The sequence below is a fragment of the Acipenser ruthenus genome, chromosome 4 (genome assembly GCF_902713425.1).
Source record: "Acipenser ruthenus chromosome 4, fAciRut3.2 maternal haplotype, whole genome shotgun sequence".
Classification (NCBI taxonomy): domain Eukaryota; kingdom Metazoa; phylum Chordata; class Actinopteri; order Acipenseriformes; family Acipenseridae; genus Acipenser; species Acipenser ruthenus.
The window spans coordinates 15,949,854-15,977,081 of record NC_081192.1 but is presented as its reverse complement, the minus strand read 5'-3'; the positions used below and the strand labels follow the sequence as shown (position 1 = coordinate 15,977,081).

Below are 27,228 nucleotides of genomic sequence, written 5' to 3'. Positions count from 1 at the left end.
ATTTAAACACTGGGACATGCTTTTTTTAAAATTGTAAATTCTGTTGAAATTCCATTAGTTAATAAAAATGTTGTGGATTTCTGCCTAAAAATGTTGTTTGATTTTTTCTGCAGGAGAACCAGCTCCAAAATAGAGTTCATTCAATAAGTTCACTATTTCTGTTTGTTGCACATTTTCTATATTTTTAAAATGACAAAGAATTAAATAAAACTTTAAATCAATACCCCAATATATAAATAACGTACTATAATGGTAATGTAATATAAATGTACTATAAACCTAAAACCACAATTTACAATACCTTACAGCAGTGGTTCTCAATCCTGGTCCTGGGGAACCACTGCCCACTGTTTACCTGATTTCTGAACCTTTGTATGGATGTATAAATCCTGTTTCGGATTTATCCTTCATGCTACCAACCCAGAGAACAGAATGTAACTTTGAACTCCATATAAAGATTCAGAAATCAGGTAAACAATTGAACAGCAACAGCAGATATATATATATATATATATATATATATATATATATATATATATATATATATATATATATATATATATATATATATATGACGGTTCTACCGTGTGACAGCGACAGCAGTAATGCGTCACGAGCTGAAAGCATATCACCCAGTCAACACCATCCCAACTGTGAAGCATGGTGGTGGAAGAATCATATTATGGGGATGCTTCTCTTCAGCAGGGACTGGGAAGTTTGTCAGGATAGAGGAGAGAATGGATGGTGTTAATGTTCTTGAGTGGCCCAGTCAAAGTCCTTACTTGAATCCAATCGAAAATTTATGGCGAGACTTGAAGATTGCAGTCCATCGACGATCCCCAACAAACTTATCAGAAGTGGAGCAATTTCCCCATGAAGAATGGTAAAAAATTTCACCATCCTACTGTGCAAAGCTAGTAGAGACCTATCCAAAAAGACTCATAGAAGTAACTGCTGCAAAAGGTGCTTCTACCAAGTACTGACTTAAGGGGCTGAATACTTATGCAACCAGTAAATTTCAGTTTGTACATTTTCTTTGCAAGTTTTGCTGACATTCAACCTCCTCCTCATATAACAGTGTTCAGTTTAACCACTACAGCTTTGAATAAAAAAAGCTTGTTTGAAAAACTGTGCATAAATTATTTGTAATTCAACAAAATTTGAAAACTTTGCAGGGGGGTGAATACTTCTGCAAACCACTATATATATATATATATATATATATATATATATATATATGTTCGGATAGTCACTCATAATTTAAATATTCGTTCGGATAGTCGTTCATTTTTAAAAAGTAATAAAAGCCATTATATTGCTCAGAACACAGGTACAGTGCCTTGCATAAGTATTCACCCCCCTTGGACTTTTTGTAGTGTTACAACCTGGAATTAAAATGGATTTAATTGGGATTTTTACCATTTGATTTACACAACATACTTAACACTTTGAAGGTGCAAAATATTTTTTATTGTGACACAAAAGTTAATTAAACAAAAAAAGACATTTGTTGGTTGCATAAGTATTCACCCCCCTAAGTCAATACTTGGTAGATGCACCTTTGGCAGCAATTACAGCTGTGAGTCTTTTTGGGTAAGTCTCTACCAGCTTTGCACATCTGGATCCTGCAATTTTTGCCCATTCTTCTTGGCAAAATTGCTCAAGCTCTGTCAAGTTGGATGGGGACCGTTGGTGAACAGCAATTTTCAAGTCTTGCCACAGATTCTCAATCGGATTGAGGTCTGGGCTTTGACTGGGCCATTCTAAGACATTCAGGTTCTTGTTTTTAAACCCAGTGTAGCTTTGGCTGTGTGTTTAGGGTCATTGTCCTGCTGGAAGGTGAACCTCCGCCCCAGTCCCAGGTCTCTTGCAGACTGAAACAGGTTTTCCTCTAGAATTTCCCTGTATTTGGCTCCATCCATCTTGCCCTCAATCCTGACCAGTTTCCTAGTCCCTGCCGATGAAAAGCATCTCCATAACATGATGCTGCCACCACCATGCTTCACCGTGGGGATGGTGTTCTCAGGGTGATGAGTAGTGTTGGCTTTGCGCCACACATAGCGTTTTGCGCTAAGGCCAGAAAGTTCAATTTTGGTCTCTTCAAACCAGAGAACATTTTTCCACATGTTTGCTGTGTCTCCCACATGCCTTTTGGCAAAATCCAAACGGGGTTTGATATGGGTTTTTTTCAGCAATGGCTTTCTTCTCGCCACTCTTCCATAAAGCTCAGCCTTGTAGAGCGTCCGGGTTATAGTTGTCCCATGGACGGTTTCTCCCATCTCAGCTGTGGATCTCTCCAGCTCCTTCAGAGTTACCATTGGCCTCTTGGTTGCTTCTCTGACTAATGCCCTCCTTACCTGGTCACTGAGTTTTGGTGGTCGGCCTTCTCTAGGCAGAGTCGCGGTTGTGCCATATTCTTTCCATTTTTTAATAATGGATTTAACGATGCTCCGGGGGATGTACAAAGTTTGGGATATTTTTTTATAACCCAACCCTGATTGGTGCTTCTCCAGAACTTTATCCCAGACTTGTTTTGATAGCTCCTTGGTGTTCATGATGCTGTTTGTTTAGATATGCTCTCTAACAAACTTTGGGGCCTTCCAGAAACAGGTGTATGTAATCTGAGATCATGTGACACTTTAATTGCACACAGGTGGACTCCATTCAACTAATTATGTGACTTCTGAAGGCAATTGGTTGCACCAGAGCTTATTTAGGGGTGTCACAGCAAAGGGGGTGAAAACTTATGCAATCAAGGCTTTTCAGTTTTTTATTTGTAAATAATTTTGAAAAATATGTAGATTTTTTCCCCACTTCGACATTATGGACTATTTTGTGTAGATCAGTGACAAAAAATCCTAATTAAATCCATTTTAATTCCAGGTTGTAACACTACAAGATGCAGAAAAGTCCAAGGGGGATGAATACTTATGCAAGGCACTGTAGAGACAAGATAGAAGCAGGGGCAGGGGGGCGTGGCCCGTGTGTATGCCTTTATTTTACAGCAAGACATTACGATGTGCAACACATTAAAGTAGAAAAATATCCCAGTAGTAAAGAATATGTTGTGTAGGCCTTACTTTACCCCAGTGAATAAACTACAAAACAAATGAGGTTTACTACATACTGAGTGTACATCTACATCAATACAATTTAGAGATACAGGCCTAAGCCGAACTATATGTGCAAAGGCCAAACTATATAAATAAGTCTTCAAGTTCGTTTTGAAGAATTTAACCCTTTGCGGTCCTATGTCGGACCTAGTCCGACATTGCAATTATTCCTATCCGGTCCAATATCGGACCCTGTCCGACATCATCAAAAAGACGCAAAAAACAGGTTTCTAGTCGTTTTTTCTCCGGAAAAAAGCCGAGAAAACCATTCAGTGGCCGAGTGGGAGCGACAGGAGCAGAGACAAGCCAAAAAAATAAAAAAGGGCGTATCTCATGAATAGTCATACTTGCCCCTGGCATCAGATAACAGCGGCCATAAGGAAACTAGCTGGCTGCTACTGCATCAGCGCTCAGAGAATATCATGGACATTTGCAGAGCTTTTTTGAGATGTTATAGTAATAAAATAATGACTTGGATCGCATTATTGAGGCGTTTGGTGATAAAACGAGTGATCAGGAGATGATTGATCGGTATGTACGACTATTATTATTATTATTATTATTATTTATTTCTTAGCATACATGAAAGATATAGCGAACGAATGGGTGGGGCGGGGCTGGAGATGCCTAGTGAGTGCTTTGTTGATATGCAGGGCCTTTTAAACCCGTTTGACTGTGGAAAAAAATACTTTTAAACAGCGCGTCTAAAATTAACTGCACGTGTGAAAATAAATTGAACCTGACGCACCTGACACGTACTTAATAAATGGACTGCAAAGGGTTAACAGAATCCAAGTCCTTACTTTTTGCTACCGAGTTCCAGAGCTTAGATGCACAGTTTGAGAAGGCACATGCTCCTTGGGCAGAGAGTCTGTGTTCCACCAATAATCCATAGCTTGCGAGCTCACGGCATGACAAGGGACATCATGGAAGTCTGCACCCCTAGCAAACTAAAAGCCACCAGGGAGATGGAAGAGGGTCGAAACAGCTGGGTTCAGATAGGCAGAAGCAGGGAAAAAAAGAAACTTTGTCAAACACAACCACCAGAAATCCAAACATCCAACAAATTTAAGCCACTTCAAAATTTAGATGACCAAAACCAACATCAAAAGAAAGAAAGGACCAACATCCAGGACCCTATAAACAGTGCTGACCAGGCAGCAAACAGAAGGGAGGTCATGATTGTTGGGGACTCCATATTGAGAAACAAAGCAAGTTCAGTTCGCAGTTTGGACCCCCTTACTACAACAGTGTGCTGCCTTCCAGGAGCCTCTGTTACGCACATCACTGAGAACGTGGACAGGCTCCTAGAACAAACAGGAGACGACCCGGTAGTAGTCGTCCACATCGGTACAAACAACATTGGAAGAGACAGGCCAAGATCCCTGCAAAACAGATTCAGAGAGTTAGGAAGGAAATTAAAAGACAAGACCAAAACTGTGGTATTTTCTGGGATACTGCCGGCACCTTGCAAAGGACCATGTGGACAGCTGGATATACAAAATCAAAATGCATGGCTGAAATCGTGGTGCACACAAGAAGGCTTCCTCTTTCTTGAACATTGGCGCACATTCTACAACAAGGACTATCTATATAGGTGGGACGGACTGCACTTAATCTAAAAGGGAACCAATCTACTCGGACAAAGGATCCTTGAGGAGGTCCAGAAGCATTTAAACTGGAAAGGAAGGGGGGGAGAAAACAAAAAAACAGAAGGGAGACCACATCAAAACAAAGGCAGCAACTCAGGTAAGACAGCTATTAAATGTATTTATCTTAATGCTAGAAGTCTCAGAAACAAAATGTTAGAACTTGAAGCTACTGCACTAACAAGTAACTACAATGTTATAGGTGTTACAGGAACTTGGTTGTCTGAGAGTGATGGAGACGAATACAATATTAGTGGGTACACACTGTATAGGAAAGACAGGCAGGACAGAAAAGGCGGAGGGGTAGCGCTATACATAAGAAATAATCTTGAAGCCCAGGTATTAAATCTGGACAAAGAAAACAACGCCAAACCAATATGGGTCAGAATAATGGACAAAAATTCAAAGGGCATAATAATAGGAGCATGCTATAGACCGCCAAATTCAGACGCCGAGCAAAATAATCTGTTATACAATGACATTAGAAATGCGTGTAGAAAAGGAGAAGCCATACTAATGGGGGATTTCAACTTCCCCTGTATAAAATGGGAAAACCCAATGGGGAGTCAAAAAGGAAGTTAGAAAGGCCAAGAGAGAGATAGAAATCAATATTGCTAAGGGGGCTAAAACCAATTCCAAAATGTTTTTCCAATATTATAACAGCAAGAGAACATTCAAAGAGGAGGTTAAATGTCTAAGAGACACAAATGTAAAATCATAGACGAAGAAAAAAAAAGCAAATATATTAAATTATTAATTTTCACAGGTTTTTACAAAGGAGGACATAGACAACATGCCCCACATGTTCCTATCCAGTTTTAAAAAACTTTAGCATAACAGAGGCAGAAGTGTTAAAGGGACTAAGAGTTCTTAAAATAAACAAATCCCCTGGGCCGGGTGAGATCCTCCCAATAGTACTCAAAGAAATGAAAGAGGTTATTTACAAACCGCTAACCAAGATCATGCAGGAGTCTCTTGACACAGGGGTTGTACCGACAGACTGGAAAATTGCAAACGTAATACCGATCCACAAAAAGGGAGACAAAACCGAACCAGGTAACTACAGACCAATAAGCCTGACTTTTATTATACAGCTCTGGAAAAAATTAAGAGACCACTGCAAAATTATCAGTTTCTCTGGTTCTACTATTTATAGGTATGTGTTTGGGTAAAATGAACATGTTTGTTTTATTCTATAAACTACTGACAACATTTCTCCCAAATTCCAAATAAAAATATTGTCATTTAGAGCATTTATTTGCAGAAAATGACAACTGGTCAAAATAACAAAAAAGATGCAGTGTTGTCAGACCTCGAATAATGCAAAGAAAATAAGTTCATATTCATTTTTAAACAACACAATACTAATGTTTTAACTTAGGAAGAGTTCAGAAATCAATATTTGGTGGAATAACCCTGATTTTCAAGCACAGCTTCCATGTGTCTTGGCATGCTCTCCACCAGTCTTTCACATTGATGTTGGGTGACTTTATGCAACTCCTGGCGCAAAACTTCAAGCAGCTCGGCTTTGTTTGATGGCTTGTGACCATCCATCTTCCTCTTGATCACATTCCAGAGGTTTTCAATGGGGTCCAGGTCTGGAGATTGGGCTGGCCATGACAGGGTCTTGATCTGGTGGTCCCTGTCACGGGTGACCCCGAACCAACTGTTATATGTAATAAGACATTGGATCCCTTCGCATGGAGGGTCTCAGTGGCTAGAGTTCACGGTTCCTCGATTGAGTCAGATTCAGTTGTATTAAGTTTGTCCACTGATGATGCGGAGGAAAAGAAATGCTGGGTGCCTGCTGACATGAACAACAGTGAGTTCTGGCCCCCCACTGTGTTCTGGATGGATGGCATACCCCCTAAGGTGTCTCTGTGCGAACAGAAGGAGATGCGTGATAGAAACATGTACAGGTCCAGAATGCTTGTGAGAGGCAGTTAGCCCTGGTTCATGAAATAAGAAGTGATTCTCTTGTTGTGTGTGACTGTGACAGATGCAGAGGTGAATCACCCCGGACTGGGCCCAAGCCATGTCCAGCCTGCAGTCATTTAGTAAAACATTGTCGAATTTTGTTTGAATGTGATGATTCCGAGGGACTTTCTTTCTCTCATTTGAATGTAAATCCCAGAGATGTAAAAAGAGTTGAGTGTATGGATTGTGAGAGCGGCCACCTAGTAAAATGGGCACATCTAGGCAAATTAGAATGTGAGGAAGGTGTCCCTATTAAGCGTGTACAAGTGTCTTGTAGGTATAAAGTCAAGACCATGGCGACCCACACCTGTGATGCCAAACGCTGGATAAAGGGACCTGTTGTTGTTTTCGCTGAACCAACTCGGGATGAACCCAGAACAGAAATGGAGTCCTGCTGGGAACAAGCTGAATCCTTGGACATGGATTGGATGATTTAAATATATTAATGAAATACATGTACTATAATCATTTGTAATGTTTAATAGTTTTTTGTTTGTATTTGTAATGTTTAATAGTTTTCTGTATGACCCTTTAACTGGAGCGGGGACAGCCTGACACTTTAACCCAGTCAGCCTTAAACCGTCTCTTATCAAGATGGGCACAGCTCCAGCATTGGGTGCTGGAATTTCTGCTAAAACTTTTTAGCTTGAATAACAGAATAATGCTATACTACTAAATACATGTTAACATGCTTGTTTTAAATGGTATAGATTGTTGAGGTAACATGTAATCATAGGTAGTGGTAATTATTGTTAGTTTAAATAATAGTGTACTATGAACAATTTTTATGTATAGGATCATATGATTCACTTTACTTAATATGATAGCATACCTGAAGCTGTTTTCTATTTAGGATAAGCATAGTTAAAAACTGAGTCCTAATGAAAAGAATTACTGGGTGCTTACATTCAAGAATTATAACTTCTGAATATAAAGGGAAAAGGAGTTAGGAGTATTCTTAATGGAAAGAGAAAAACAGAAAAGGATTAAAAGACATCGCTTTGAGTAGGTTTTTGCTTGTAATTCAGTTTTAAAATAAGTAGGTGAGTAAGAACAAAATAGAGTAAAAAGCAGACTCTAACTTAAGAAAGATAAGCATTGTCAGAAGATACACCACAAATAGAGAGCAGAAAAATGGAATAAAATCCTATTGTAATATTGCTGCTATGCTGCTGCTAGCAGAAAGTAATAAGGTTAGCAGCCATACGCTATAAGAAGTAATGTACTAGTTTGACTGAAGTTAAAAGACGCAGCATAAAAATAAGTTGTGGTAAACATACAAAATAAAAGGATTGAATAAATAATGAAGAATAAAAGCAGAAGATAGGTTTTAGAAGAATAAAACTCTATGTGACCTGTCTTCTTGAACTCTCTATCAGCCTGCCCTTGGAGAGATTAGTATTAGCTGCTGGAAGGCCTCTTTGGTGGGAAGAAGCCGGAATTTTCTTATCAGAAGGCTTATAGTGTCAGGGGCCTGACTGCAAAAATAGGGAGTTAGAATGGATGGTCTTAACACCTAAAATAGCTAGTCAAAGGGGAAAGGAGGCATACGAGACATAGGTGTAAGGAGATTTATAGAAACATCCATCACTACCAAACTTGGCAAGGGAAGAGGTGTCTTTAACTAACTGAATTTAACCAGTATGAATATAGCTGAAACATACAGGGTCAGCTGGATGTCAATTGAGTTCAGGCAATTGGGGCCCATAGGAGAAAAAAGACATTACAACTTCACAGCTCAGTAAAATAGTTGGGTTTTTCATAAGGAGAAAACTCTATACTAAAAAAGATATAGAATAAAAGTTCCCTATAATACCGGCTGAACATACACCAGTAAGGAAAGAAGGAAACTAATTTGAGTGAGATGACATGAAGGAATATATTTTTGAAAGCCAAGTTCATGTAACCAATTATAACCATTATAAACTATAAACTGCTATATTAAGATATAAACTGTTGGTGTTGCATACATTCAAAACACCATTCTTTTTATATTGGTGTTGCATATATTTAAAACACCACTTCTTTTTATAATGCACATATTAAGTAGTGAATCAAAATAGCAAAGATTTTGTGAACTCTGCTTTACCTAAATTTTTTAGATAAAGGAGGGGGCCAAGGATGAGCGGATGAGATCATGGGCCAGTGTTGATTTATTGGCATATGACTCCAAGTTGGTTGAATTCCTTATAGATTACTGTTCGCTAAGAGATAAGGACTGTCCATGAGGATTGATGATTGGAACTAATTGGGGCCTCTCATTGCTTTCAATGGGACCAAAATTGTATAAAAACCCTGGGCTGATCACACTAAAACCACCACAACCAAGACTCAGCTTTGCAGAGCCACGTGGTCCATCCTTTGCAGATCTCCACAGAACAGTCCTTCTCTTTTGTTCACACTACTCTTCCTTATAATAGGAGGTAAGCATATTAATGGTATTATTGTATCTCGCATTTATTGGTTATATTGCTATGAGGTTTTGAAACTATGTTTTAGTATTGAGAGTGTTATATTGAATGTGCTAAAAAACATAGCAGTGGGTGCTTGTAGGCTTTGTGCTTAGCCAGCCTGAGGGCTGCATCGAATACATATAATTGTATTATGTTATTGAAGTATTAAATGCTGAGCTTGTAATAAACTTAGGATTGCTAATTATTGTTACATGTTTTGGGTTTTTAGTGGTATGCACAAACTACTAAACCAATATTAAAGACATTTTAATAAAACGAAGGAGCGCTGATGTTGCTCTGATTCGTGAAACTTTGAATAAATGAGTGATTTTCTTTGATTAAATAAAAGGTTTTAAGGACACACCGCTCGTCCAGTGCTCGAACATAAACCGCAAGGAGTTTTAAACATCTCTGTCCTCCTTAACGTCTCCCCTGAGTTAAGAGTGTGTGCAGAGCAAATAATATAACAAAAGAGAACGTGAAAAGTGAAAACATGACATCCCCCATCCACACCTTGATTGACCTGGCTGTGTGGCATGGAGCATTGTCCTGCTGTAAAAACCAATCCTCAGAGTTGGGGAACATTGTCAGAGCAGAAGGAACCAGGTTTTCTTCCAGGACAACCTTGTACTTGGCTTGATTCATGCGTCCTTCACAAAGACAGATCTGCCCGATTCCAGCCTTGCTGAAGCACCCCCAGATGAGTCCAATTTTCAGCTTTGCCCAACACCTGGTCGTCTAATGGTTAGACGGAGACCTGGAGAGGCCTACAAGCCACAGTGTCTCGCACCCACTGTGAAATGTGGTGGAGGATCGGTGATGATCTGGGGGTGCTTCAGCAAGGCTGGAATCGGGCAGCTTTGGCATGAATCAAGCCAAGTACAAGGTTGTCCTGGAAGAAAACTTGCTTCCTTCTGCTCTGACAATGTTCCCCAACTCTGAGGATTGGTTTTTCCAGCAGGACAATGCTCCATGCCACACAGCCAGGTCAATCAAGGTGTGGATGGAGGACCACCAGATCAAGACCCTGTCATGGCCAGCCCAATCTCCAGACCTGAACCCCACTGAAAACCTCTGGAATGTGATCAAGAGGAAGATGGATGGTCACAAGCCATCAAACAAAGCCGAGCTGCTTGAATTTTTGCGCCAGGAGTGGCATAAAGTCACCCAACATCAATGTGAAAGACTGGTGGAGAGCATGCCAAGACGCATGAAAGCTGTGCTTGAAAATCAGGGTTATTCCACCAAATATTGATTTCTGAACTCTTCCTAAGTTAAAACATTAGTATTGTGTTTAAAAATGAATATGAACTTATTTTCTTTGCATTATTCGAGGTCTGACAACACTGCATCTTTTTTGTTATTTTGACCAGTTGTCATTTTCTGCAAATAAATGCTCTAAATGACAATATTTTTATTTGGAATTTGGGAGAAATGTTGTCAGTTTACCCAAACACATACCTATAAATAGTAGAACCAGAGAAACTGATAATTTTGCAGTGGTCTCTTAATTTTTTCCAGAGCTGTATGTAAACTTATGGAAACTATAATAAGATCCAAAATGGAAAATTACCTATATGGTAACAGTATCCTGGGAGACAGTCAGCATGGTTTTAGGAAAGGGAGACAATGTCTAACTAACCTGCTTGATTTTACTGAGGATGCAACATCGACAATGGATAATTGCAAAGCATACAACATGGTTTATTTAGATTTCCAGAAAGCTTTTGACAAAGTCCTGCATAAAAGATTAATTCTCAAACTGAACGCAGTAGGGATTCAAGAAAATGCATGCACATGGATTAGGGAGTGGTTAACATGTAGAAAATAGAAAGTACTAATTAGAGGAGAAACCTCAAAATGGAGCGAGGTAACCAGTGGTGTACCACAGGGATCAGTATTAGGTCATCTGCTATTCCTAATCTACATTAATGATTTAGATTCTGGTATAGTAAGCAAACTTGTTAAATTTGCAGACGACACAAAAATAGGAGGAGTGGCAAACACCGTTGCAGCAGCAAAGGTCATTCAAAGTGACAGCATTCAGATCTGGGCAGACACATGGCAAATGACATATAATAGAGAAAAGTGTAAAGTACTGCACGCAGGCAATAAAAATGTGCATTATAAATATCATATGGGAGACTGCAATTGAAGAAGGAATCTATGAAAAAGAGTTTATGTTGACTCAGAAATGGCTTCATCTAGACAATGTGGGGAAGCTATAAAATAGGCCAACAAGTTGCTCGGATATATAGTGAGAAGTGTTGAATTTAAATCAAGGGAAGTAATGTTAAAACTTTACAATACATTAGTAAAACCTCATCTAGAATATTCTGTTCAGTTCTGGTCACCTCGTTACAAAAAGGATATTCCTGCTCCAGAAAGAGTGCAAAGAAGAGCAACCAGAATTATCCCGGGGTTAAAAGGCATGTCGTATGCAGACAGGCTAAAAGAATTGAATCTATTCAGTCTTGAACAAAGAAGACTACTCAGTGATCTCATTCAAGCATTCAAAATCCTAAAAGGTATAGACAATGTCGACCCAGGGAAATTTTTTGACCTGAAAAAAGAAACAAGGACCAGGGGTCACAAATGGAGATTAGATAAGGGGGCATTCAGAACAGAAAATAGGAGGCACTTTCTTACACAGAGAATTGTGAGGGTCTGGAGCCAACTCCCCAGTAATGTTGTTGAAGCTGACACCCTGGGATCCTTCAAGAAGCTGCATGATGAGATTCTGGGATCAATAAGCTACTAACAACCAAACGAGCAAGATGGGCTGAATGGCCTCCTCTCGTTTGTAAACTTCCTTATGTTCTTCTTATGTTCTTATAAGGAATGAGCATCTTTGCAATATAAATAACCCTGTATTGCACTGGAAAGCCACTTATTCTTTGCACTAGACAATAAGCTTATGATTGTACAATGAAGCATGAATATACTGTATACCGTATTCCTTCGAATTTAAGATGCACTTTTTAAACCACTTTTTTTTCTCAAAAATAGCCTGCTTATTAAATTCAAGTACAGTATAGTGATGCGTGTATTAAAATCGCCAACAAAAAGAAAAGATGAACCAAAACATTACTGCCCGATCTCAACATACACACAACCATTTTCAAAGAAGCGTCATTATCTTCCTTTAGAATTCGAAGAGAAGTTTTTACAATTTCAGCGTTTCTAACAGTACCAGCTTGGACAGATCAGAAATGCTGATCAGACCCCCATATTTATCGACATGCCAAGCAATACCACAGTTCACAAACTGGGAGAAAAACAGGTGTGAGTAATCAGGACTGGAAATGAGAAGCAGCACATACCTGTAATGCTCTGTGTAATAGCAAACGGAGGCAAACCCCCTCCATATGCGTGATTGATGTTGTATCTTTGTATATGCATATTTATTTTATGTTTTATTTTTTTCCAAAAATTTAGGGTGGGAAATTTGGGCTGCGTCTTAAATTTGTGGGCATCATAAATTCAAAGGAATACGGTATATACTGTATACTGTGTAGAGAGCACTGGCTCCCTTTGAATTTCTAAGTCAAGTAAGAATACGATCAACAAATATATTACCATAACATACATCCCCTGTCAATGCTGTGAATACACCACGTTCACCATCCACTTCACACAAGGCTAATTGCAATTGTGACTGACAGACACATTCCCCCATACATGGTTGAAAGTGGACAATAATCATTTTGACTGAAACTCCTGGGACAAAACTAATCTTTTGGCTGGGGGTCAGGTGCATTCTGAGCCATTTTGGACCACTTACAGAAGCAAAAAGAAATTCAGAAATTACTTCTACAACTAGTAATTTTTGCTGAATAGAGTCTGCTGTTTAGCGAACAACATCTTGCTGCAGCCGTCTGGCTCCTGATTTTCACTCAACGTTACAGTATGTATTTGTGCACTGTTGTTTTAGGTCGGCAGGGAAGGGTTAACTGCCTTCCCTGCAAAATCACTTCACAGGTAGAATGTGCCTGAGCCCGAATTGAATGATTGACAAGCAATCAAGCTCAGGCACAGCAGTCTTGGTTGGGTGTTCAGAGGAGGAACGAGACAAGTAAGAACTGAGAAAATATAACATGCAATTGCTACCCATGATGGATTTCGACCAGCACTGTACTTGTTTGTTAAGAAGTGTTTAGTCTGTCTAAACAATCCAACCAAAAAAAAAAAAAAAGGTAAGTCTTGTATTGACCTGGTAGTAGTCATAAAACATTAAAGGTATTTTAATTTAAATGACTTATTATGGTTTATTTATAATAAACGCGCATCAGCGCTTCATCCCACAGTACTGTTGTCTGCTTACTTCCTGGTCTGACGTCACCACCAAGCTATCCGTGACACCAAGTTATGCTGTTTTCTAGATTCAAGTAAAATTATAAATGTGACATATTTGCATGCATAAACACAGATATGCATACATATTTCTATTTATTTTGTTTTTATTTAGTGTGCCCAATTATTTTACCACTGATTTGCTCCCCAATTTGGAATGTCAAATCATTTTTTCCTTTACCACAGCAATTCTTCATATAGCTCAGGAGAACTTAAGGGTCAGTGGGGGTCCTCCGATCCCACTAGCGAGCCAGCTTCCTTCGGAATCCCCAGCGAAGGCATCTTCTCACTGCGCTGTATGACTCACCCTGCACACCAAGAGACTGTGCTTTTACCAGGTGAGCCTCTCAGGACCCGGACAGACATCTTTTGATATCCCCATATTCTTAGACTGTCAATAACTTTTGCTAAAGAGTGTCATAAGTTTTGTCTGAAAAACTCTCTGCTTAGGCTCAAAATTAGCAAGGACGGCTGAGCAGTGTAAAAGGCCTACCATTCAGTTTGCATGCAGTACTGTATCTCCAGGAGGTGTAGGTTCTGCGTCACAAAAAGATTGTTTCTATGCAATCACAACAACAGTACATAAGGGGACGTGGGAAATTAATGTCCACTAACAACTCATATGGAGACATGCATTACGTGACAAAATACATCATAACTTTTAAACGCCCTATCTAGCAACTGGGGCTCACAGACCACTTTAACCAGGCCTATAGATAGAGAATATCTGAATCCTGCAGGTCTGTTGTGTTTTACAGCTTGCTCCTAGTACAGCTGTATTATTTTATTTTCTTCTTCATATGCCATGCAGCAATGTTACCTCATATAAAGCGCCTCCTGAGTATGACAGTAAGAAATTACTTGTTATGGGAAAGTGAATACAGAAATATGAAGAAATAACCTCTGAAGATTACAAAGCTTTCAATATTATATTGATTTAGATCTGAAATAGGACGTGCTCAAAAGTAAGAAAAAATTCAATGCCTTTAAAAGACTACCTGTATATTGTTCTTTTTTAAAACCATTCTATTTCTGCCCGATTTTAGGGACCTCTGAAATGAAGGTATTGAAAAATAAAAGGCTATGCTTCACTATATACATCTGTTCTATTGATGCAAAAATTAGGCCCTATGTGACATTTTACATACTTTTAAAAACAGAAATACCACGAAGAAACTTTCCTGCAGTGTATAAATTGTACCACTGTTTAGACCAGGGCTTCTCTAACTCAGTCCAGGGGACCCCCTGTGTATGCTGGTTTTCATTCCAACCGAGCTCTCAATTACTTAACTAGACACTTAATTTAACTAATAATTTGCTTAATTAGACCTTTTAACTTGTTTTCAGCTCTTAAACAGTTGCAGATTTCAAGTTAGCCTTAACATTATATAAGTAACTTGAACTACGGTATGCAACTGTTTAAGAGCTGAAAACAAGTAAAAAGGTCTAATTAAGCCAATTATTTGTCCAATTAAGGCTATAGTTAAGTAACTGAGATCTCGGTTGGAATGAAAACCAGCAGACACAGGGGGTCCCCAGGACCGAGTTTGAGAAGCTCTGGTTTAGACCCATCAGCATTTAGATCTCACGGTTGTCCACATGTCGATCCTGCACCATCAATACTACTTTGTCAATTGTAATTTCTTCTGGTAATTAGTATTGGACTAGTCATCTTTATCAGTGAAATGTATTGTTTCATCTGGCGTTTCTTTGAAGAGGTCCCGATTTTTGTAGAGCAAAAGGTTTGTATTTTTATACAACAGCATGAACTTTAGATGCCGTTTAAAATGCAGCTTATTTGTTATTTTTTAGCTCCATTTTTACTTAGATCTCTCACTTTTACATGACACTAATATATTTTGGTCTGATATATGAGCAACTGATTTATTGTTCTTTTTTTAGATGACTAGGACCTAGTCTTGGATGTGAGCTGACCTTGGGTCTTGGAGACATTGTTTTGTTTTGTCTGGTAATATAGGTGTCTCTAAATTATTTTCATTTAGAAACACACTATAGCTCAATTATACCCCATACTCTGACTGTCTCTAATGATGTGGTGTTTTGGGACCTGAGTACTGTAATTTGTCTCCTATCCCATGTTTCCTTACACAAAGGAAGCAGCTGAAAGTAAAGTAAAAAAAGCAAGCTTGGCTTCTTACTGGTATTTCAGGTGAACAAGCATACAAAATGGAAGGCTGGCTTGCCTCTTGCTGCTCGCTTTGTACAATGTGATGTGACTGTGTGGATATTAAATAAAATGCTATAGAAAAAAAATAAACTGAGGTATCCATTAATCTGCAACACAGCATTTTTCACATATAAACTTATCAACTTTTTCAACACTGCAGACCTGTATAAAGATCTAGGACAGGCTAGAAATGGTAGTTTTTGTGAGCAAAAATAAAGCATTGCCAAAAGCATATTCTAAGGGGTATATGCCACATCAAATCAAATGGTTTATAAACACGATATAAAAAATGTATCATTGATCTATTCATACATTAACAACAATGTGGCACAGTTAATGTTCACTGGACCTCACCTGTAATGGGATTGTGTAACAACAGTAGGTAAAGGAAATAACAATAGCACAACACTAATTGTTCTGTAAGGTGCAATTTTACAATTTATTTGAAGTGAAAATATAAGCAGATACAGATCATTCTCCTCAACCAAACTACAAAAAAGAGAAGAAAGCCCAGACAGTTTCTATAAAACAGCAAGCTGCATGTTTTACTACTGTAAGAAGCTAATACTGTATAATGAAAGAGAAAGACAAGGTTTTCAGTAATCTAAAATATATGTGCGTATGCTTCCACCTAGTGGAGTTTAATGGCACTGCAACCCAACACGAACAAAGACATCAGACATTCAACACAATAAACACCAGTAGTAATCAAAATCATTATTTTTGATGGAATTAGCACTTAAAATTAAGTTTAAAATCAAAAATGCATTTTTAAAACAGCTGTTTTTTTGCTCAGATATTTTAGAACTTAAAGGCTCTCAATTCACAACATGTTGTAGGGGTAGGCTATTACTGTATTACAGTTCCATAAGTGATTAATTGATGGTTCAAATGATCTGATCAATCAATCGGTTTAAACATCAAATCATCACAATCTAAATACAAGGAGATAATTAAAATATCTTTATCAAGATTATGAAAATCAAACACCTAACAGTGCATTTCTGTCTGTAACTATATCTAAAATGTGACAGACAGCCAAAAGTTTACAACAATTGATTATCATCCCCTCCCCTTCTTACACTATGATTCTTCCTTATTAGGTCAGAGTGGAGAGCATAATACATTTACCCCTGCCCTACCCCACCCCCTGTTAAAATTAAAAAGTATTCTAAAAATTGCCTTTACATAGTAAAGCAGGTCACTTTTAGCACTTTTGTAACTTATTATGCTACATCCAGTGGTCTCAGGGGCTAGTGCAGACTATAGGGGCTAATCTAAAAGGAATACTGAATTTATCTAAATGATCTACAGGCTAGGGTACAGTTAAATACTTTCAACCTTACCTGAGTCAGCAGAATGTGATTTCTCCACAAGGAATTCTCGGATTGTCTCCACCCACAGATAAAGAATGCTCTCCCCAATATTCTGCCTGTTAAAAGCATTACAATCATAAAATACATACTGTACCTTTTCTATGCACTAATTAGAAACCATACCTAGTTTCAACAGCACACACATTTATTCCTAAGGTGAAGTTGTATTATAATGAAAACAATATACAGGGAATACCTACAAAATATGTTCCCAATGGTAAATGCACAGAGCTGCAATGCATTAAGATGGACACTGGTGCTTTATGAACAGATCTCTTTATTCACCAAAATGTGGTATGTCACAATTCTTATATCTCAATTTATTATTAAATGATGGAGTTTTTTTTTAATTGTTATTATTTCCCCAGTAATGTTGTTGAAGCTGACACCCTGGGATCCTTCAAGAAGCTGCTTGATGAGATTCTGGGATCAATAAGCTACTAACAACCAAACGAGCAACATGGGCTGAATGGCCTCGTCTCGTTTGTAAACTTTCTTATGTTCTTATGTTCTTAATAAATTCATCCCCAGAAATGCACATTCATAAGAGGGTTCATTTAGGAAACTATACAAGTTGACATAATTGTAGGCTTTCACCACACAGGGCTAGATTTACATATCATTATTCCTGGTTCAGGTCTTAAATTCCTTATTTTCAGAAAGTAGGACTCATTCAGTTGGAACTCAACCATTTCTGAGACACTATTTGTGCTCCACTGGTCACTATTGGTACTATGGCAGGCGGTGCCAATTACTCATTGTGCAGTTTTCCTTTAATTTGTTTTGATCGGACTGGGATTTCAAATTAAAATGGTATTTGGAAATTAGCCCATTTGCACCAGACTTCATTCACTCATATGCACCTTTTTATTTTTCTGTTTATGTGATTGTTCATATTTCTATTTATCTAATTATCAAGTCGGAATATATTCTTTCTTTACTTTTTTTTTTTTTATTAAATAAGATTTACTGGACAGACTAAATATTTTGTGAAACATTCATATTTTCTGCCCAACTGCGGTACAGTAGGTACACACTAATCATCAAATATTGTATGTCTCTTGTAGTGTTTGAGTGACAGAAAGGAACTTACCTACATGTCTAAGGTTTGTTCAAAAGGAATTTAGTGGCATCCTTTCTATACCTTATTTATAGCTGTCGATACAAAAAGTACCTTTACCAAGGTCTGAGTTCTGACTTCAAGGGAAGCAATTTTTCCACAGTTCTCTTTGCAATTTTGTGTATTGTATATTTGTAAAAGTACTTGTCAGAGTTGAGTACTGTTAGAAGTAATTCAAAAGATAAGTTGAATAAAGTGAATTTAGCGGTGCCTGCTTCTTTCTGTTCCTTGTCAATTGGCTTGATTCTACACTACCTAACAGTCCACCACACGAGACAGAGCCACAGGCAAATAAACAGCAGATGACTCATTCTAGAGCTCTCTTGTGTAAACAGCTTACCCAGGGTTTTTAGATCTCTCAAAAACATCATACAGTATCACTTACGCATAACTTTCTTCAAGTCTATTAGATAGTTCCATTCGTTCTGGACCTCTGAGCCAGGGAGCACTGGAACACAAAGAGATTAACAAGAAGGTTGACCATGATTTTATTTATACACAATGTATGCAGTGCATGAACACTTAAGCAACCAGCTACATTCACAATGTGTTTCTTTCATTGTTCAGAGTATTAAAGAATCCATTGTGTGTATTCAATTGATTTAAATGGTGGAGCTAAATACTGCCATTCTTTAAAACATTAAAAAGACCACCCCTTCTTTTCAGTATCTTAGCAGACAGAAGTGAACTAAGGAAAAGCACATGCACTGTTAGATGTTGAATTTCATATCCGTGTGTGACAGAAATAGAATGATTCTTGGTGGTAAATCTCCCTCCCTACCCATGAGGGCACTAAGTAAAGGGAAAAGAGTACCCTGGAATGGATGGCCTGACAATTCATCCCCAGGGTTAAAAGGAAGTTGATCATCTAGAAAGGGGGTGGAGCTTCGGTGCACTAACTCACCGACCCGGAAGGGAAACGATCTGGCAGCCGCGGATTGGAAGAGCGGCTGCAATCGTTTACCAAGGGGTCATGAGTGACGGTACACATAGGCGACGGAGCAATGTGATCTGTTCCTTCATTTACGGTTATGGAACGACCCATAAGGACCAGTGTTTATATATATATATATATATATATATATATATATATATATATATATATATATATATATATATCGTACCGTGAGTGTTTTGTTTGTCTCTAATTTGAAGCCGCCGATTACGACCTGGTAAGGCTGGTAATCCTCCGTCGCCTCAATATCACCTCCGAGACTCACCGGGTACGGTTCAGGGGATACACGCCCCAGGGTGGTCATGCAAAGGTTGTGTGACCACATGGTACACTGGCTGACCCCCACCAAGAAGACCAATCTGCAAATGGGGGAGGCGATAGTGGTGGAGCAGTTTTGCCATGTGGTCAGCGCTGACACTCAAGTGTGGATACGGCGCTACAACCCCGACACCTTGGAAGAAGCCGTGAAATTAGCCGAGGACTTCAAAGACTCCCTGGTCTCCGCCCGGACCGGCATCCTCACTGCTCCCGCCAACCGGAGCTGCCCACCACCACCTCCTCTCTCTCTCCCACTACCAACAACACACACCATCAACACCCATACCATCGAGACCTACCAGACCGCCGACCCCAATGGGGTAGAGATGCTGCCCCTGCCCCATTGCCATAGCAGCAACAGGACAGATACTTAAACAATGTTCCCTCTGCCCCCCCCTACTTGTTTTAGGTGCAACCAACCAGGGCACCTGGCCAGGTCATGCCCCGCTGCAATGGAGTGTGACGTGGCGGCGTGCAATTGGGCACCAGATATAGGTAAGCGAGGGGAAAATGGTCAGGAGAGGCCTTGTATGGTTGATGTGGTTTTAGGGAATGTGAAAACCCATGCATTAGTGGACACAGGGTGTGAGCAGACCTTAATTCGGACAGCTCTCTTGGCAGTGTGTCGTGGCGGCCACAAGGTCAGGTGGTCATCTCCTGTATCGATGGAGACACGGCGGCATACCCCACACTAAAAGTATACTTATCAGATGGACCGATAAAACGTCACCTGGTAGTAGGGGTGGCGGAAAAGCTACCACACCCAGTTATTCTGAGCCGAGACTGGCCAAAATCTAAATAATTAATGCAATTAATGGCTGTCTCAGCCACAGACGTAAAGGTGGCAGAGAAAAAAAAAAAGGGAATTGATTGGTAATATTTTCCCTTCTCAATATACCGGACATATGGCACTCAAGTGCGGACATAGTGTGGGGACAACACAACGTCCCCTCACTAGTGCACACTTGGGGACAGGTCCGGTCTATTAAAGGTAAGGATGTTGACAGCACTGGGACAATTAAATCATTATCAAGGGGCAATTACTGTATAGGGTAAAGAGCACGAGCACAGGACAGCGAGGTCATGACCAAGGTCATGAGGCTGGCGCATGATCTCTTTTGCGGGGCATCTCGGAGCTGACAAGACAAGGGAGCGAATATTGGCTCGATTTTATTGGGTAGGACTTCATAAAGATGTGTCGAAATATGTAGCCACATGCCCAGACTGCCAGCGAGCAGAGCCGGTTCGAGTGCGCCCCACCCCTTTGGTCCCACTGCCGATTATTTCCACCTCCTTTGAACACATTGCAATGGACATAGTGTGCCCTTTGCTACCTTCTGATTCCGGGTATACGCATATATTAGTGGTGGTAGATTATGCAACGTGATACCCGGAAGCAGTGCCATTGAGGTCCACCAATGCTGCTGCGATAGCCACAGAATTTGTGGAGATTATGGCTAGAGTAGGGATCCCCAAGGAGATTTTGACTGATCATGGAACCAACGTTCTGTCTAACACGCTACAGCAAGTGTATAAAATATTAAAAATACGTCCCATCAGGACATCTGTTTATCATCCACAGGTAGATGGTTTGGTGGAACGTTTTAATCAGACCCTAAAGCAGATGCTGAGACATTTTGTAAACCATAAGCAAAAACATTGTGCATCGCTTCTTCCCTACCTCCTTTTTGCAGTGAGAGTGGTGCCGCAGAGTTCAACAGGGTTCTCCCCCTTCGAGCTCTTGTACGGCCGACAGCCTCGCGGCATCCTCAATCTGCTAAGAGAGGGGTGGGAGGAAAGGCTCATCCAAAAATGTAGTGCAGCATGTGCTCCTACTAAGAGATCGCCTGGATTTGGTAGGTCGTTTGGCCCAGGAAAACCTTAAATCAGCTCAGCACCGGCAACAGCAGCATTACAATAAAAATGCACTAATTCGAACCTTTCGACCAGGAGAGAAGGTAATGTCATTTCTTCCCTCTTCAGAATCAAAATTATGTGCTAAATCGCAGGGGCCATATGAAGTGATTCAGGCTATATGAAAGGTGAATTATGAAATTAGACAGCCCGAGGAATGTGAAATTTATCATGTGAATTTATTAAAGCCCTGGCAGGCAAGGGAGGCCTTATTTATAGCCCCGGGCGAAGTAGTGGATGATTTAGGCCCCCGTCTAGAGACCTCTAGTACTAAAGTTATTTTGTTGGGGGAAGAGTTGTTTCCAGATCAGCAACGAGAGCTGTGTAAGCTTATTGAGGAGTTCAGCAATGTTTTTTTCTGACTTGCCCGGTAGAACTAACCTTGTTGAATATGACATTATCTCTCCATCAGGTGTCAGAGTATAAGAGAGACCTTACCGGATCCCAGAAAGTCAACAAAGTTGCGTTAGCAGAGGTATGGGAGGTGCTCGAACTTGGGGTGATTGAACCTTCCACAAGCGTGTGGTGCAGTCCAATTGTGATAGTGGCCAAAAAGGATGGCACCAACCACTTCTGCGTTGATTTCCGTAAGGTAAACGCTATTACCAAGTTCGATGCGAACACCATGCCTCGGGTCGACGAGCTTCTAGATAGACTGGGAACGGCGAAGTTTATCTCCACTCTGGACCTGACAAAGGGATACTGGCAGATCCCTTAACCTGCAGCTCTAGAAAGAAAACCAGATTTTCAACTCCTGAAGGGCTGTTTCATTTTAAAACCATGCCATTTGGGCTACATGGTGCGCCCGCTGCCTTTCAGAGACTAATGGACCAGGTCTTACACCGACATCATGAATATGCAGCAGCGTATATTGATAATGTGGTTATTTACAGCTCCACCTGGCGAGAGCATTTGGCTAGGGTTACGGCTGTCCTTCATTCTCTAAGGGTAGCGCAGCTGACAGCTAACTTGGGAAAATGTGCGTTTGCCAAAACAGAGACACAATATTTCGGATTCTTAATGGGGAATGGAAGGGTGAAACCCATTGTCACCAAAATCCAGGCTTTGGTCGACACGGCAATCCCCAAAACCAAGGTGAGGTCAGTAGGAAAAGGATAAATATGCTGCTTTGTGCACTTGACCAATTTTTTGTGTTGGTCAGAACAATTTCTTGTGAGAGTTTGGGCAATTTATTTTCTTATATGCGGCGCCTATGAAAGTCATTATATTGCTGTGAACGCAGGCAGAGACAGCATAGCAGCAGGGGCAGGGGGCGTGGCCATGTGAGTGCCTTTATTTTACAGCAGGACCTTACAATATGTAACACGTTAAAATAGAAAAATATCCTAGCAGTAAAGAATAAGTTGTGTAGGACTTACTTTACCCCAGTGAATTAACTACAAAACAAAGGATGCCAAATAGCAGTTCAAGTTAAAACATTGTTTTGTTTATTCCAGAAATAAATAGTACATAAAGCATAGAGCACATTTTATTTATTTGTTCTTTTTTTCATTTTTTGCCATTGCCGTTTCTTCACAGTAAACAGTGGCCACAGACACCTATTCATAAAGTACAGTAATAACATGAGCAGGGTTTCCCCTGGGTTCTAAATTTTTGTAGTCACTAGTGACTAATACTTTCTAAAAACATTAGTCACTCCAGATATTCAGTAGTCACTACTGGCGCACAGCTCAAGTCTTCAAGGGTGTTATGAATCCTGTTTTTTTATGTTATACCTTAAATCACTGTATTGACCAAAACAATTATTTAATTAAACCATTTTAATAATGCTCTACAGTTTAAATAAATTGGTAATTTACAGCTGTAAAGTTTTAGAACATTAAAACTCAAGAACCAGATTTTTTTGCCCTGAAAAGCTACATACAGACACAGAATGCATTATGAATTACTTATACCATGTATGTCTTTTTACAATAAAAAGAAAAAAAAAACCTTGTTAGAATATTATATACAACCCATGGAAACAGAGTTTTGCAATAAGGCTGAAACTTTGCTGCTTGTTTTCTTTTTCTTTTATCTGACGCATGTGAGCTTAGTTTGTTCTTTTTTTTCTGGTGTTCCGAATCCAAGTCTTCATTTTCTACAACTTGTTGTTCTGTTTGTTCTATTTCACTCTTGCTGAAAAAACAAGTGGATTTTCTTCTGCGACATTTTACAGTATTGGCTAACAGTTTTGTTTTTTAATTCGCGCGCACAAGTTTACCGCAATCATGTATTTATATTGATGATAAAGTTATAGAAAAGAAGGCAAAGAAAAGTTCACTATCCATGCACCTCTACAGCTGACCTCAATACGAAAACATATTACTGGCATTTTTAAATTATTGGTGACTAAAACGTACAGTACTGATGCTAATTAAAAAATTATAATAAAATGCTTACCTAGTATCCCTGCTTGTTACCACACAAATCACTGATGATGGCAGGGAAATTAGAGAGAGCTTCAGTCGCAAGACAATTTTGGCGTTTTTAATCTTGATGGTATTTCGTCTTAATCGCCCTTTGCTAGTAATGTACTGGTATTGAGCAAACAATCCACATTTTTTCACTGGATTGAAAGCTAAAAACTCTTACTACGCTCACACCAGACGTAACGGCATGTCAAACTAGACCGCATTACAATACTGCGGTTTCTGACTGGCCATACATTCTGTATTTTGAAATTAACCAATAATACTTAAGTTACAATAAACTTTAATCGAGTCATTGAAACAAATAAATATCGACTTGCAGGCATGAACGCACACAGGAAATAAAATGAGTTAAAGACTAGGCTTTTAGTATCTGCCCAACTGTTTATATTACATTTAAACAACAGGGCTTATTTAAAATGTACACATTTACTATGTAAATTAGTCGTGTGTGCACTGAACGCTCTGTCACAGCACATCAGTCTGGTGTTAGCGACTAAACGTTGATTGACATTTTTCATTCTTGGCCACCAAGTAAATATTTTGGACAGTTTTCAAAACAATTGTTGCTTTATTTTTACAACACACGTTGGTGTTGTTGATAATATGATAAACGCGTATATCTGCTTCAGGTTAAACGATAGGCGTGTTACACAGAACACTACAAATAAAATGTCAAATATACACTATGTATTTCTTTGGTTTTGTGGATTTGTTAGGTTTTTAACTTATTTTAATATTGCACATAATGGTATGGTTTTGAAAATGCTACTTACCAAAACCATGCTGCACGTGAACTGTATATTACATAATAATTTCCTTTATTCCGATTCCAGTGGTGTTTTCTCAATGCAAGATGTATTGTAGGCATATATAAGGTGCCGTTTTATCAGGCTCGATAGGCCTACTGGCGAAATGGTCAAGAGACAGTTGGTGCTTAACACATACAGAATAATTTTGGCCCTGAATTTTAGCATTTTTGGTCATAGAAAAGATACATTTCACATATTTTATAACTTTACCGTCAGCTTTTTTTTTTTTAGTTGATGCGTTTTCGGTTCACAAATCTTCTGCACACAGTATTTTTAAGCACAACTATAATAACCTATATTTCAGCAGTCACTGTCATTCTTCCAGAGGTAATGGTCGGGTATAACAGGGATACAAGGTTATATTTGCGCCGGGCTATGTTGTCAACAAGCCTGATGTTGTCGTCCAAGCTTTACTGTGAAACTGACTGTAACCAGGGAGGGTGTGTGAGCGCATTCTACTGGACTGGAGAATAAAAACACGGGAGTTTAATTATGAAAACGCAAGTGTAAACAAACAAGTAAAAAGATCGTCAGACATGTCATGGTAATACAAAATGCATTCATTTACTGCGTATCGGTATTGATTGCGTCTGGTCAGGGAAGGGGGACACACGGGCGCGTTAAGAGAATTTCAGCAGGACATTTTTTATTTCAGCGGGGCATTGGCGCAATGGCGCGAACACTGCGGATGCAAAGGTTTGAGCAGAACTCTCTGTAATCATGAAAGCGCAGCAGCAGAATCTGTCAGGTTGCAAAGAATAATGTGAGGCTGAAAGCTACAGCAGCACCGAGCACAGCCTCATAAAGCGGTCTGGGTTACCATGGTAACTGACACGCGACATTAAACTGAGGCGCTGATTGGCTGACTGCATTTACATCATCTACCACGGGATGAGAACGTTGCAGAGTCAATGAATCGAGAGGGTGAGGCGCTGATGGTTTAGCGATCCCTTCTTTTGAAGAAAGAGACGTCATGTGCGATTTTAACAAAAGGGATTTTTTTATAGTACAAACAGAAACGTTCGTCACTAGTGACGATTCCACAATTTGTTTTGTCGTCACTTTCAAAAAACATTCGCAAATTACGAGAGTGACGAGCGACAGCGAAACCCCTGAGGTTTACTTGTGCCTTTTGGTAGCTGAACAAGCAAACGAAAACTGAAATTTAACTTTAAACTCTTCAAATAAAACAAACATGGATATGCCGTTGTAAAGTGAAGGTCTGGTTTTGATTATCGTTTATTACATTCCACATAACAGAAAGTAGCAACAAAATATATATATAATATATATAGTCTATATAAAAATCACTACACAACATTTTCAGGAAGTTTGGTACTGTTTAAGCGAGGCATTTCAGAATGACGTGCCTGCCTTTTTTCTGTTCCATGACATTCTGGCTCGCTCTAAAGCAGCACAACGCATTTTTGTCCCAGATAGCTTTCTATAGAGATCACTATGCGTCTGCATAATCTGGTTTGTTTATTTTTTGCTGTCTAAAACTTTTAAATAGAGGCTCAAGAGCTGCTGTGTTGATTCTGTGTTTTATGTATATATATATATATATATATATATATATATATATATATATATATATATATATATTAATCTCACATATCACACTGAGCTCTTTTTCATTTGACATTTTTTGAAACTGTCGTGCAAATTCTGGTATTTTTGTCATTTGTAGCGAAAACAAACATCTGATTTTTGTATCCGAATACATGTCGAAAAATATTTGTTCGAATATTCAGATATTTGTCCCAACACTAAATAATATAATACACAGTTTCCATATGTTGTGTCTTGTTTGTAAGCTTTGCTCCACCTTATTGCCAAATGTACAATACCAATATACATTTAAGAACACTATAGTACTGACTTTAGGTAGCAGTTATGCATGACCAGCAAACTAGCAGATACCGCAATCCACCCATCCTGTACATTAGGATATGGGTCACAATACTGCTGTCAAAATATTAGAGATTAAGATCTCAATTTAAAAAAAAAACAAAACAACTGATCATGTTTTTTTTAAAAAATGACTTACTTCAGCTGATAGATAGGTGGAGCTGATGTTGGGTACTCTGATGGCAGAATGACCTGTCAAAGAAATAATATTTCAAATTATTACCACAATAATGCTTTTGAAAGCAGTGGATTTCAAAAGTGGTGCTTTCAACTGACATAACAGTCAAAAACTACCTATATGCAATGTGTTGTAGATAAAATTACATTTAAAATGAATTAACCTACCTTAACTTCCGATAGTAAAATCAATTTACAGCTCTCTGTTCTACCTACTGTACTTTTTGAATCAATCTGAGGTTTAAACAACTATGCTTTGTACTGGTCGTTCATTAGATTGCTTACTCCGTATTGAGTGAGTTGGAGAGATCAATTTCTGGCCACCCACATTTTTAATTGGCCTGACAGTATCCCAATTCAGTTTTGGACCTATTTCAAAATGTTTTCAAATTGCCATTAGTGTGGCTAATGCACATCATGTACTTTACTATAATGGTCTTCCTGTGCTGAGGCAAATAGATCATTTTAATTCTTATTAAT

The 27,228-nt window shown here is 39.0% G+C and overlaps 1 protein-coding gene across 4 annotated transcripts in view; it reads right to left on the bottom strand.

Moving 5' to 3' along the window:
• The window catches only part of impact (impact RWD domain protein), a 76,980-nt gene that overhangs the window by 44,876 nt on the left and 4,876 nt on the right, over positions 1-27,228 (bottom strand). For 3 of the 4 annotated variants that reach the window (XM_059022084.1, XM_059022087.1, XM_059022085.1), the window contains exons 3-6: positions 26,711-26,763; positions 21,184-21,279; positions 18,615-18,677; positions 17,080-17,165 (exon numbers count right to left, since the gene is read on the bottom strand). In XM_059022084.1, coding sequence (XP_058878067.1) covers positions 17,080-17,165; positions 18,615-18,677; positions 21,184-21,279; positions 26,711-26,763 — 298 coding nt within the window. The remainder of the gene's footprint in view (positions 1-17,079; positions 17,166-18,614; positions 18,678-21,183; positions 21,280-26,710; positions 26,764-27,228) is intronic. The other variant, XM_059022086.1, reaches the window with a different exon arrangement.